The sequence below is a fragment of the Phytophthora ramorum genome (genome assembly GCF_020800215.1).
Source record: "Phytophthora ramorum isolate Pr-102 chromosome Unknown Phyram_PR-102_s0010, whole genome shotgun sequence".
Classification (NCBI taxonomy): Eukaryota; Oomycota; class Peronosporomycetes; order Peronosporales; family Peronosporaceae; genus Phytophthora; species Phytophthora ramorum.
This window is the reverse complement of record NW_027150656.1, coordinates 704,981-716,994: the sequence shown is the minus strand read 5'-3', so window position 1 is coordinate 716,994 and position 12,014 is coordinate 704,981. Positions and strand designations below refer to the sequence as shown.

Below are 12,014 nucleotides of genomic sequence, written 5' to 3'. Positions count from 1 at the left end.
CTTTCTTCAGTAGTGTCGTCGAGTAGTGATAAGTCACTACAAATGATACATGAGCTATAAATTCGTCACCATCTTTTGCCCTATCTTCTCTCTCGATCAGATAGTTATCATAACCGGCAGGTTCCACAATCAGTATATATCCGATCCATGCGTATACAAACTTGGTTGCTTTCGGCCCTTTCGGCGGCCAACACATCCAAACTCGATCACCGGCAACGAAATTGCGCTTCTCCTTCATTTTTCTGTTGTAATACCAACCTTGGGCTCACAACCTAGCAGAATGCTTTGCGGAGGGCTTTGCTTCAGCGCTGCGTACTTGACCTCATAGATGAACAACTAGATGAGAACAAAGTGATCACAAGGAAGACAAAATCAGAATGAATTCATTTCCTACTCGTTACCGGATGTTCTTGTACATGCAACCTGTCGTACGCGAGGAAGAAAGACCGTTGTACATTTAGCGACAATATTAACAGCAAAAAGAACCTTTGATCTTTCGTATCTCAACTGACGGCACGAAAATCGTCTTGTCTCCGCGTACACCTGGCTCCAGGTGAGTTACATCATCGTATCATTATGCAGTGCAACCAATACAGCATGCAACTTTCTGCTTTTTTCAGCTCGACTTATCAAGAAAGTATGCCAGCACCGGGCAGTAAATTGGAGCTCGTATGCAGCGGAGCACCCAATTGAGGATACCATGTACTTGTGAATTGGCAACAGAGTTGATATTGCGCACCGATCAGGGGAAAGTGACGTATGAGACATTGACCAACCGTTTCAACACATTCGTTTCGTGTCGCATTGAGGTCACTCAACTTCGCTTGACAATTGCCATCAACGACCTTGTCGTCATTCGAAAACCTAACGATTGCAAAGTTAATGTTGACACTATTTTTATAGGTCGAAGCTCGTCAACTGCGTTCCAAAAATGCGTGTTCTCAACAGATTATTTGTTGTGAGACCGCTGCGAACTCATACTGACAGAGAACGAGCGCAATGTCAGCTCTGCAGCTGAAATCCAGCCCATGTGCGTTTTAGTAATATAGTAGTCATATTAGACTTAGTATTACTAATATTGTGATCGGCGACTGTTTTGTCCTTTCCAAATGTCCTTTAATTGGACCTTCGCGGTCGAGGGTAACGCATAAATGTAAGGCAGTCCGCGATTGCAATTGGGGTATAATTCGGAGTTGCCAATATTAAAAAGGTCGGTTATGTTGCGTAGCTTTGCGGTAGAGCCACCAGTCATTGTTCAGAATTCCGTAAGTGTACTCGGCAGATTTTCGCTGGAGAGCAATAACGCTACACTAAGCTTAATTGCCACCAGCTGTGCCTGCTTAGCGTACTGGCTTGGCTTCATGTAGAGTTTCATGTCGGGCCGAGTCTCCTTCGTAGAGTAGCTATTCAGAGCCGAGATCACCTTCGCCTCAGCTATTGACTAGACCTTCTCAAAGCTGTCATGCTCTTCGTCAATCCTAGTTCTGCTAGTCTGTCACAACTCCCAATCCTTACTTCGACTCTCTGCGTTTATACGTGTTGTGGACGCTCCGAATGCCCAGCCAAGTATGGGCATTCTAAGGGAGTTACTTATAAATCGGCTGGAGAGGACGCTGATAAAACAGACTTCAAATCTAAGAATTAGCATCTAACATTAAAGTTGACCCCCGTTTTTATTATAGCAAGTCGGGGGTTGCGTTTCTTAATAGCGCTGTAAATCGGTTGATTTGCACGGCATTCACAATACGTAGTACTAAATATTAAAAAACCGTTTCCTACGTATTGGTTGTGTGGTAACTGAGAAGATTATGCATATTTTAGTTGCAGAAGAATACCAAAGTTGCACAGGGGGGGGGGGTTCCAGATGGAGATAGCAGTGCTATCATATCGCTCATGTGTTCGAAATGCATCGATCGAGAAAGCTGCCAGTTCCCGATTTACTCTTCACTCAAGTCTGCGGTTGCTGCTCCACCTCAATGCGCCTACTCCGTAACACGTTCACGGCGGTTGCGATCGTCCTACTTGCTGTAAGTGATGCGTCGTCACTCGACCAGACAAAGACCTCGGCGATGACTTCGACCGATACAGTGTTACCGACTCGCTTGCTCGTGGATGGCGAGGGTGTCAGCGAGCGATTTCTGAGGGGCAACAAGGGCAAAACAATTGCTACGGGCGACGACGATCTAGCTGACAGCGAGGAGAGGCTAGCAGTTCCCTCGTTGCTTAAAAGCATGGCGAACAAGATGTCAACGACGCTGTTCGTAGCAATGAAACGTGCGGGTAACACTCCTGGACGTTTGGCTGAGAAGCTCAATATCGGAAGCCCAGGAACGCCAGGCATCTACAACAGGCTTTACAAGAGGTTCACCACTTGGTACGGGGGGCGCACAAAGGGTGCCAAGGTGTAAGGAGGGGTTCTATCAACAAACAAGGAGGAGAGCCCAGCAACAACAAAATGAAAGGAATCGTTCACGCCTGGCAAGATCCGATTTCTGTTGACGACATGTTTTACTAGTTGCGTACTACGTAGTATACGGTAGATGTTGTACGCGAGCGAAAACTCTCCAAAAGCTACGAGTGCTCAACCTGGGATTCTCGTGGGAGGGGAACGTGACGTGGCTGGCCATTGCCGCGCGATAGCAACCTAACACTACGTTCCCACAGCGTCACGGCGAAGGCAGGCATGGACCACCTTAGAAGCCATTCATAAGTTTGCCAGCCTGACCGAATATCAAGTGCCCACCCGTTTACCTGTTACCGATTTGCATTTCCCCCTTGTATGAATCACACAAACTACTGTACATGTATCGACCAAATTGGCAAATCTCTTAGACTATAGCCTCCTGCAAACTGACAGGCTGTAATAATACGACATCAAGAGCTTGTGAAGCTTCGGGTAAGTGTTCCGATGAAGAGCAGGGTTTGAAGGTGGGTGGGCGCTGGGAGGTAGTTTTGCGGAGCTTTAGTCACTGTGCTCCCACATACGACGACAGTGGGGTCAGGGTTCTCAGTAATGAAGCAGGTACATGTGCCGAGAAGAGAACTTGGCCAGGAAGCTTTGAATAACAAAACTGAAACCCATGGCCGTCCACTATTCAGCGTTCTGTACTTTTGTGTACCCCACACAACCTCAGCCATTTATCTTGGAGCTGGTCGTCGCCGACCTTTGGCGCCTCTCGCTGCTGCATGGAGCGCGCCCACGTGCTCGTCCGCTTGCGAGGCGAGGCGTGCACGTCTCCGACTGTGGGAATCTGCCGCACGAGCCCTACCACTGTCCGCCTGGAGCACAGCGACATGTCTCCGGGGGTGGCCAGCATCACCTTCGAGCAGGTCTTCGACGTGAACGACAGCAATTCCCGCGTGTTCCAGCAGAGTTTGACGCCCGCAATCGACGACGTGGTCGAAGGTAAAGCTGCCACGCTGATAGCCACGGGTGCGACGGGCTCGGGCAAGTCATTCGCGTGTCATGGCGACCAACAGAAGCCTAGCAGTGGAAAGGCGGGGCCCGGGCTTATTACGCTGGCAATACGCCGCGTGTTCGGCCAGTTGGAGGCGAACTTGAAGAACGGAGGCAAATGCAACGTGCTGCTGAGCTGTTGCGGCGTCGGACGCAGTGGAAGCAGCGAAGATGAAGCTCTGGTGGACCTTCTAGCGGCCACGACGCGTGCTACCGTGTTGCCAATGGAAAACATGGAAGATGTGTTGGTAGAGCACTCGGTGGTGGTGTCTACACCTGCTGAAGCGGTGCATTTGTACTCAAGAGCACTGGGGAGAGTGACAGACGCGGAGAAGCAGGACTTTGTGTTGGCTTTGCATGTGGAGACGCTGTTGCCCGACGGAGAAGCAAGGAGAGGGCGATTGGTTGTTGTGGACATTCATGGAGGCTCTATTGTGGAGCCGCATGGAAGAGATTCCGTGAATCAAGCGGAGAAGAAGCGCGGACAGCAGTATCTGTTGGACACGCAGTTTCCAGTCCACGAGCCGTTGAGTGCTGCTTTTGGTACGTTCGTGGGTAATACGAGCGCGACATACCTGCTCGTTGCGATACGAACCCCAGCGCAGTTTCAGCAGCAGGTAAGAGTGATCCCGTGTCTTGGCAATCGATAAGGCTGAATTGACTAACGGAGTGCCTACTGCCATGGAAAGTTAGGCCATCCAGTCACTTTTGTATGCGTGCAAGGCGAAAGAGATCAGAAGCTCAAGTACAATAAACTATTTATCAGCTTTTGTCGAGAAGCACAGCACGTATGAGCCTTTGAAAGCACAGAACCGACTGTCGATAGGCTCTGGGAGCCAACCTCCAGGTTGTCGTGAAGACTACCTCGCGCCTGAGGCTCCGAATACACACTCCTCGGCCGATCAGGGTGTCTTATTATATTCTAGCAGGTCATCACTGCCTGCACCTGCACCACTGTACGTCTTTACCCTGCTTTATGCTCCTCGAGTGAAGCTTCTAACAGAAGTTCTTGTGACCTGGACTAACAGGTCTACTACTTGCAGCGATTCTACATGTGAGATACCATTTGTTGCCCCACCTTCTCTAGCAGGAGAGCCAGCATTGTCACCGAGTTTAAGTCCAAGCACGAGTTGTGAGAGCGAAGAATCGCAGAAGCAGTCTGTCGTTTCGAGACGTGTGCGCAAGGCCTATGACATCGCTAAAGCTGCAACCAGTTCATCAACTAAAGCGAGTACTCCGTTCGATGCAAAGTCCAACCAATGCGACGAAACGGCTATCCAGATCGCGATTGATGCATTACTGAAGCACCTCCCACACGATACACTGCGTGGGCTATCTCTGCAAACAAAACTGGAGCACATCCGCACAAGCCAGCTTGATCTTGAACGCGCGTTGGTTCACGAGACCTCTATCAAGGACAAGTGTGTGGACCGCATCTCCCGGCTGAGCCAAACCATGAGCTGTCAAGTAGTTGAGCACGAGCAACAGCTGCAGGAAGCGTTGACAGCGAAGCACGCGGCCGAGGCTAAGCTTCAAGGCATCAGCATCAAGTTTGGCGGTGTTGGGCGAGAGGTAGCGCGATTGCAAGAGGAAGTCAAAGCGTTGAAGGCTGGCCAAAAGATTGTGGCGGATAATGAGGACACTCAATCGTCATCCAGCGAGCGGGTAATGCTTCATACTTTGTCAGCGCGACTAGAGGAGGCCATGATACAAGCCAAAGACGTGATAACGTTTAAGGACAGCGTCATCGAGTCGTTGGAGGAACGACTCCAACTCGCAAGCAAACGTGGAGCTGACGTAGCGACTCTGCTTGAAGACGAGAAGAATCGATTTGAACGAGAGAAGACGGAACTTCTCACGCAGCTGCAACAGAGCAAGGAGAGTAAGAGCAGCAAATGCAGCGAAGAGGTTTCACGGATACAGGCGGAGAATATGCTGATCCAGCAGCAGAAGGCCGACCTTACTGTGAAGGTGGCGCAATTGACCCTTGAGTTAGAGACAGCCAGGTCTCAGTGGGCGCAAGACGCTCGTGAGCGTGAGGAACGAGCTGAGCAACGATGCACAAACCAAGTCGGCGAAGCTGAACAGAAGCTTGAACAAGCGACGGCCTCGATGCAGCAGCAAATGGCACAGTTTCGCAATGAGCTGGACATGAAGGTGGCCAGGCAGCGTGTAGCTACACAAGTGGCCTGTAAAGCTGGTGACCTCAAGCGTGATCAGTTGGAACGAGAGTTGCAGCGTATGAAGGTAAAACTGGCCAAGCAAAAGGTTAAACTGGAGAAAAAGGCGCGAGCCTTAGTGGCCAATGCACACAAACAGCACGAAGAGCCCGTGGCGGTTCTTGAACGCGAGCTTGAAGGTCTATCTGCACGCATGGCGACCGTGTTAAAACGAGAACACGATGCATTGACGCAGGCTAAGAAGAGTGAGAAGAGCTTTGATCAGTTGAAAGCGCAAATGCAGCAATTGCAATCGTCGGCTGCTGAGTTGGAGCGTGAGCGAGCAGCTTTGGGGAATCTTTGCCAAGAGCTTGAAACAGACAAAGTGCGCTCAAAACTGAACTTGGGCGGCGCACACGTGAGATGGAGCAGTCATTGGCTGAACAGGTAACGACGGCCGAGGCACGAGTTCACGAACAACGAGACCGGCAAATGCAGAAGATGGTGGAACAGCACAATGCCGAGCTTAGTCGTTTGAAGACCATCATAGTGGAAAAAGAAAAACCAGTGCCCAAGCCGACAGAATTAACAAGGCAACAGTCCTCGTCGCCTGTATCACCACGGTCTTCGTCGTCCGGAGAGGATGGATCACTGTCGTCAGATAGCAGTCATCAGCAGAGTATTGACGAGTTAGACGCTCTCATCGACTCGAAGGAGCGGCGATATCGGCAGCTAGAAAAACGGCGGAAGGCTGGCAGTTTGTCACCGCCATCTTCTTCACCAACCAGAACCTCCACGTCGTCTTTAAAGAGGGCATTGTCACAGAAGCAGGAGGAGATCACCGAGCTTGCAGCGCGTCAAAAGCAGCTCTTAGCAGCGCTGGCGACCGCAAATGAACAGGAAACGCTGGCCAAGAATCAAAACCAAGAGATCGAGGCACGGTGTCAGAAGGAGCTCGCTCGGTACGAGGAGCTGCTGCAACAACTCAACAGCGTCAAGCAGGAGAATTGGAACCTCAGCCTTGCACTCCACGTCACAGAGGCGACAAACCAGCAGCACCAACGTGGACCACCAAGAGGAAATTCAATGTACTAGCAATGAAGGCGAGAAGTACTATTTGCTCCACCATGACTTGATATGCTGTGTGCATTCATTCCACTTCGGTACGTTGCGTATTCGTTTACTTCGTCGCTTCATTCGGAGCGCTGATCTGCTCGGGCGTCTTGCCACACAGTCGCTTGTGCAGCTGCCACGCCGCCTTCTGGCAGTCCCTCGAGCAATACACTGCATCGTGGCACCTCGCACATTTCGACAGCTTCTCGCTCGGTGCGTGGCAAAAGTCGCACGTCTTGCCCTTGGTCTCCTGGAACCAGAACATGGTGTCCTCTTCACTCGGGTGGGTCACACCCTTTGGGTCCTCTTCTCCGTGGCAGAACACGCTCTCACACGGGGCGTAGAACTCCCACTTCTCAGTTTGGTGCATGAGGTTCTGGCCCACACAGCCGAACTTGCTCATGAGCGAGTCCAGCTTCCTGTGCTTGTCCTCCTTGAACTCGTGGCTCAAGCCGTCCACACTGGCGGGCACAAACTCGACTGCAAATTGCGCCACTGATCCATAGTCCGCAGCTCTTGCAACAGGTGCAAACTCCTGCGAGATGGCAAAGTCACTCAAACTCCTCACGTTCTCGTCCTCCTCTGTCTTGGGGAGCGCCAGGAAGTCGGCGTCTCCTAGCAGGAAGCAGAACAACGGCTTGTCATCGTCGTTCAGAGATTTCGAGTGCTCCACGACTGCCTCAAAAGTGGCGTACGGACTTCCATCACTACGACGCTCCCCTGGAGGCGCCACGTATACAAATACCAAGTCTGCGGCCAATGGGTCGGCCTCAACCTCGTAGCCCATGAGCTCGCAGGCCTTGGCCAACCGTTCCTGGAACTCTACGAAGCCATTAGCCTCGATAAAGACCTTGGTTCGAAGCGACAGCGACGCGCCCTCTGTATTGTGATTGTACGTCGCCACCCATGCAGCATGGAGGTACAGGAGGCGGCAGCCGATACCCGTGACGCGGCTCTCTGCCTGCTGGAACTCGGCCTCTTTCCTGCGGGGTTTCAAGGCGTTAGTTCTGCGTAAATGCATAACAAGCGACGTGAATAAACAGCGCGCACGCGTACCATGCGTAGTCATATCGCATGAAGACCTTGGAGGCCACGAGGCGCTCGCGCCACGGCTGCAACGCCGACGCCGGCGCCGTGAGAGGAAGCTCTTCCTCGGCCATTTTTGCTTAGGTCTGACAGGTACCAAATAGCGGGTACTTCGCGATTATTCGAGAAGTATTGCTTCGTCTCTGGGTGTGTCTCGAAGCGTTTGGGCTCACTTGGTTTCACTATACTTCGTCCCGGTGCTGCGAACAGGAGGGCAGACGTTTCTGATTATACCGCTACGAACGCCAGATTTGAAGCTTACTGAGACGTCGCCCCGCCTCCCGTCACGCTGAATTGCGAATGAAACACCGTCAATGGCTGCCAGAACCCAATTAGCGACCAAGACGCCAGGTCCCAGACAACATAAAGCAATGCGCAGTTACAACAGCGGAGGCGTGTGCACTTACGGCCAGGCCGGATATCTCTTCGAGCGCAGGCAGAACGCGCTGCGCCAACGCAGCTTCGGGCGAGCGCGCGGCATCATGGACCCCCCACTGAAGCGACGCCGCGAGCAGGACAGCGACAGCGACGAAGAAACCTACGGACGCCGCCCGGTGCTGGATGGCATCAAGCGCCTGCGGGTGTCGTCCCCCGAGAACTCGGCCATGACGGACGAGGAGGCTGCCACCCCCAGAAGCACGTGGCGGACCAAGGCCATCGTCCCCAAAGCTCCCGAGGCAGGCAAGAAGAGGCCCTTGGAGCTCTTCCCAGCAGCTACGGAGGCGTCCAAATTACCGTGGAAAATGCCGCGACAGGACGAGTTTTTCGCGGAGCAACCAATTGAGATGCCCAATGATGCATCGTGTCGCGCTATGGTGGTCTTTGACCCGTACAAGTCGATGGCGTTGTCGCCTTGTCCGCGGGTGGAACTCGTGGAGGACGACAAGCAGTCGGAGACGGCGTCCGAGAGTGAGGAGGACACCGGCGTGCGGTTCGAGGAGCTCCCGTCAGATAACGACGAGCCCGTGGACATGGAGGTGGACTGAAACGGATGGCGTCTGTCCAAGTAACGTGATACCCAAGTGAAAAAAGCGTTCAAGCTGTGGCGACAACAGAACCACCTCGACCTGCTATTTAGAGCCGACAACCAAGACCACGACCCGGCCACTTATCCTATTTTGCAATGTTAAGAGCAGCAACTACTTGCGCAGCTTTATGAAAACACGGATCGACTTTTTTGATATTGATATTGTTATTGAGCTTCAAATGTTGCAACCTTCGTTCGCTCACTATTAGGATCGGGCGATAAACATTCACTCACGCGCACGCTGAGCTAATGTCGCGTTTTGGGTGTGCCCGAGAACGCGCTTAGAATCAAAGCTGGTGATTCGGCTGAACAGTGCCACTGGGGAATGCATGGCGAACGGCAGCGTTAGGGGAAGCAGGCTCATTCATCCCAACGTCGTAGAGATCGTACAATCAGCGATCCAGTTGGATGGACATCTTGCCGCAGAAGACGTACTAGACGCCAGGAAACTGCCGGTACATTGCCGCCCTCGGGTAGGCCGATGGCCACTCTTGACGGTGCATGACTTCGACAACCACAGTTCGCTGCGGCACTTGAACCCCAGGAAGTGTAGACAGCGGACGGCACCACGACCAGTCTAGGTCATACGTCATCTGCCGACCATTTGGCCCAGACCCAATAATGTCTGCATGTTCAATCCTAGCGCACTCCAATGGAAAATGACATGCAGCGTATCCAGTGGAGCATTCGTGCGCAGGCGTGGTCGGGTACTCCACAACTCAGGCTCTGCCACCATCCCACACCAACTGCCAGAGGTGGAGACGGCGAGGCAGCACGATCCGATTCCACGTCTTCAGGGGAATACGCTCCGCCATCAAGACGTCGTCCAACATCCTCGTCACCAACAACAGGATCGAAGTCGACGGTCCTGAGCGTCTGTCCATAGCGTTCCTCACTTCCGCAGTTCCTTGACGGCGACGCATATCCAAACTAAAAGAACAAATGGAGAAGCCTCAGTAAGTGAAATGCCAGTTTCGTGTACAGTTGAAGTTGCCCATATCTCCAACATGGCTACATTCGACTAAACTCTGCAATCATTTCAGCACAACAAAAATCACAATCAAGCGAAAGTCTCAGTATCATAGCTACTTCTTCGCCATGTCGCGTCTGTTGCTGCGCTCGCTTCGTTCTCCCCCCGCTGTGGCTGCCTTGGCAGTGGCTGGCAGCTTCTCGGCGGCATCCGTGCGACCCTCCTCTCTGTCGGAGGGCGTCTCCTTCGACAAACCCACCTTCTCTGAGCGCACCGTGGGCAGCTACGAGAACCGCCTGCGCAAGTTCAGCGCCCCCGAGCGCGTCTTCGAGTACTTTTCGAGCGTCGAGATCGACCGCCACTACTTTATGACGAGAGATGACCTGGCGCGCGCCGTCACACCATACACCTACCGCCACGGAGCCCCTACAGGCTCCAAGAACCCGAAATTCAACGCCAAGGCGAGCGCCGACAAGACCCCGCAAGAACTGGCCGACCGGTACCTGCAGAAGGTGCAAAAGCTGCTGTTGGAGACGCCCAAGGTGACAAAAGTTGACGTGGAAGAGCTGCTGGCGTTCCGAGACGAGAAGGTGGACTTTGAGACGCACGTCAAGACGCTGAGAACGCTGCAGATCACCAACGCAGAGTTTGACCAGTTTGTGGTGGTGAGAGAGATTGGAGACTTGTTGGCAGTTGGAAGGAGTTGATGGCAGTTTTTTTGTAGATGCATGGCGGACCGCAGCGTGAAAAGACGTTCTTCGACTTGGTGGATGCAGATGGAGATGGCATGATCTCGTACCCCGAGTACATTTTCTTCAACACGCTACTTGCGAGTAAGTGTGTGGTTGGGTATTGATGAGTGGGAGATAATGAGCTGACGATTGCGGTGGTGCAGTTCCTGAGCGTCAGTTCGAGTTGGCGTTCAAGATGTTCGACGCCGATGACAATGGCGAGCTGGATCATCGCGAGTTCAAGCAGGTCGGGCTGTTATACGCTCTGCAGGTGTCTGTTTCGACTGTGACTTACTCGATCATGCTGTACTTTGTAGATCATGGAGCTGTTGCGGCTGCGTACGCCTGCTGGGCGTCAGGACCGATCGCTGCATGACGACGACGACGTGCCGATCTTCAAGCATTTGTTCGGCGAGCTTGCGACGAAGACGCTGTCGTATGAAGACTTTTGCGCCTTCCGCCGTGACCTGAAGCAGGAGATCTTGCGCATTCAGATATCCTTTCCACCTGTCATGATTGCCACTGGGAAGTTGTGAATGTTTTTTTGGTTTCCTTAACGTCGAATTACTTCGAGCAGTATGACGTGGATGGCGACAGAACGCTTTCGCCGCGTGAGTTCGGCATGTTTCTGGTGTCGCACGTGGACCAGGTTCGTAGACGAATATCAGTGTTCTCCTTGGAAGATTACCGATAGACCTAACGGGTTAGCACTGCATGTCATGTCTTCGTAGCATCATATCGATAAATGGGTTGAGCGTGTCGATACGTTGCAACATCTGCAGGTTTGGTTCTGATTTTGTCCTACTTGCACGATTCGAGCTAATACGCTTGCATTCCGGAATATAGGGACACATCAGCGAGCAAGAGTTCATCGATTTTAATGTCTTCCTGGAGCACCTGGACGAGCTCAAGGTGGCTATGGATCTCGTTATGCAAGACCGCGGTGTGAACAAAGGTATGTGAGTCATTATGGTTTTTCTCTACTACTACTAGTATCGCTTACAAGAGTTTATGGCACGGCGTTGCTTCTATGGTCTATGATGTTCAGAACAATTTCAGCGCGCCACAAAGGCTGCGCTGCGTGGAAGCAAGACGACGAAGCCTGTTACCCCACTGCAAATTGACATTCTCTTTGCGCTGTTTGACCTTGATAGTACGTGATCTGGGGTTGTACTGTACTGTACTGTGGTCATGCTAACTTTGATGCTAGGTGACGGGCACTTGTCGACGAGGGAGTTTATCGAGGTCATGCAAACTCGCAAAGACAGCGGATTGAACGAGGTATTTTATGGATACTGTTTCGGGAATATTGGTGGGATAACAGGAGCTTGACAGATATTTGTGTGCCAGCCTCGTGACACAGGTGCATTTAACCTCATCCAACGCGTCAGGGACTGCATTGAGAGCATTTTGTAACTGCAAATCGGTGGCACCTTCACCTCGTTGCATTGGAACAACGGCGGGTGCGATG

General features: G+C 52.3%; 5 protein-coding genes across 5 annotated transcripts; 4 read left to right on the top strand and 1 right to left on the bottom strand.

Moving 5' to 3' along the window:
* Positions 1-2,069: 2,069 nt before the first annotated feature.
* On the top strand, positions 2,070-2,408 carry KRP23_10585 (RxLR effector protein 24; the record flags this gene model as incomplete). The annotated part of the gene is made up of 1 exon (XM_067881052.1): positions 2,070-2,408. One exon carries the CDS (start codon positions 2,070-2,072, stop codon positions 2,406-2,408), a length of 339 nt encoding a protein of 112 aa, XP_067741334.1.
* A 778-nt stretch (positions 2,409-3,186) lies between these two features.
* Positions 3,187-6,711, top strand: KRP23_10584 (Kinesin-like protein KIN-5C; the record flags this gene model as incomplete). Its single annotated transcript, XM_067881051.1, has 4 exons — positions 3,187-4,074; positions 4,151-4,413; positions 4,486-6,001; positions 6,064-6,711. 4 exons carry the CDS (start codon positions 3,187-3,189, stop codon positions 6,709-6,711), a joined length of 3,315 nt encoding a protein of 1,104 aa, XP_067741333.1.
* An 85-nt stretch (positions 6,712-6,796) lies between these two features.
* KRP23_10583 (N-lysine methyltransferase SMYD2-A) lies at positions 6,797-7,889 on the bottom strand (the record flags this gene model as incomplete). Its single annotated transcript, XM_067881050.1, has 2 exons — positions 6,797-7,712; positions 7,786-7,889. 2 exons carry the CDS (start codon positions 7,887-7,889, stop codon positions 6,797-6,799), a joined length of 1,020 nt encoding a protein of 339 aa, XP_067741332.1.
* Positions 7,890-8,186: 297 nt separating this feature from the next.
* KRP23_10582 (uncharacterized protein) lies at positions 8,187-8,801 on the top strand (the record flags this gene model as incomplete). Its single annotated transcript, XM_067881049.1, has 1 exon — positions 8,187-8,801. The coding sequence occupies one exon, from the start codon at positions 8,187-8,189 to the stop codon at positions 8,799-8,801; it is 615 nt and encodes a 204-aa protein (XP_067741331.1).
* A 1,139-nt stretch (positions 8,802-9,940) lies between these two features.
* Positions 9,941-11,959, top strand: KRP23_10581 (Calcium uptake protein, mitochondrial; the record flags this gene model as incomplete). The annotated part of the gene is made up of 10 exons (XM_067881048.1): positions 9,941-10,477; positions 10,537-10,645; positions 10,708-10,790; positions 10,861-11,037; positions 11,112-11,192; positions 11,275-11,325; positions 11,390-11,498; positions 11,592-11,696; positions 11,754-11,824; positions 11,894-11,959. The coding sequence occupies 10 exons, from the start codon at positions 9,941-9,943 to the stop codon at positions 11,957-11,959; spliced, it is 1,389 nt and encodes a 462-aa protein (XP_067741330.1).
* Between the last annotated feature and the right edge of the window lie 55 nt (positions 11,960-12,014).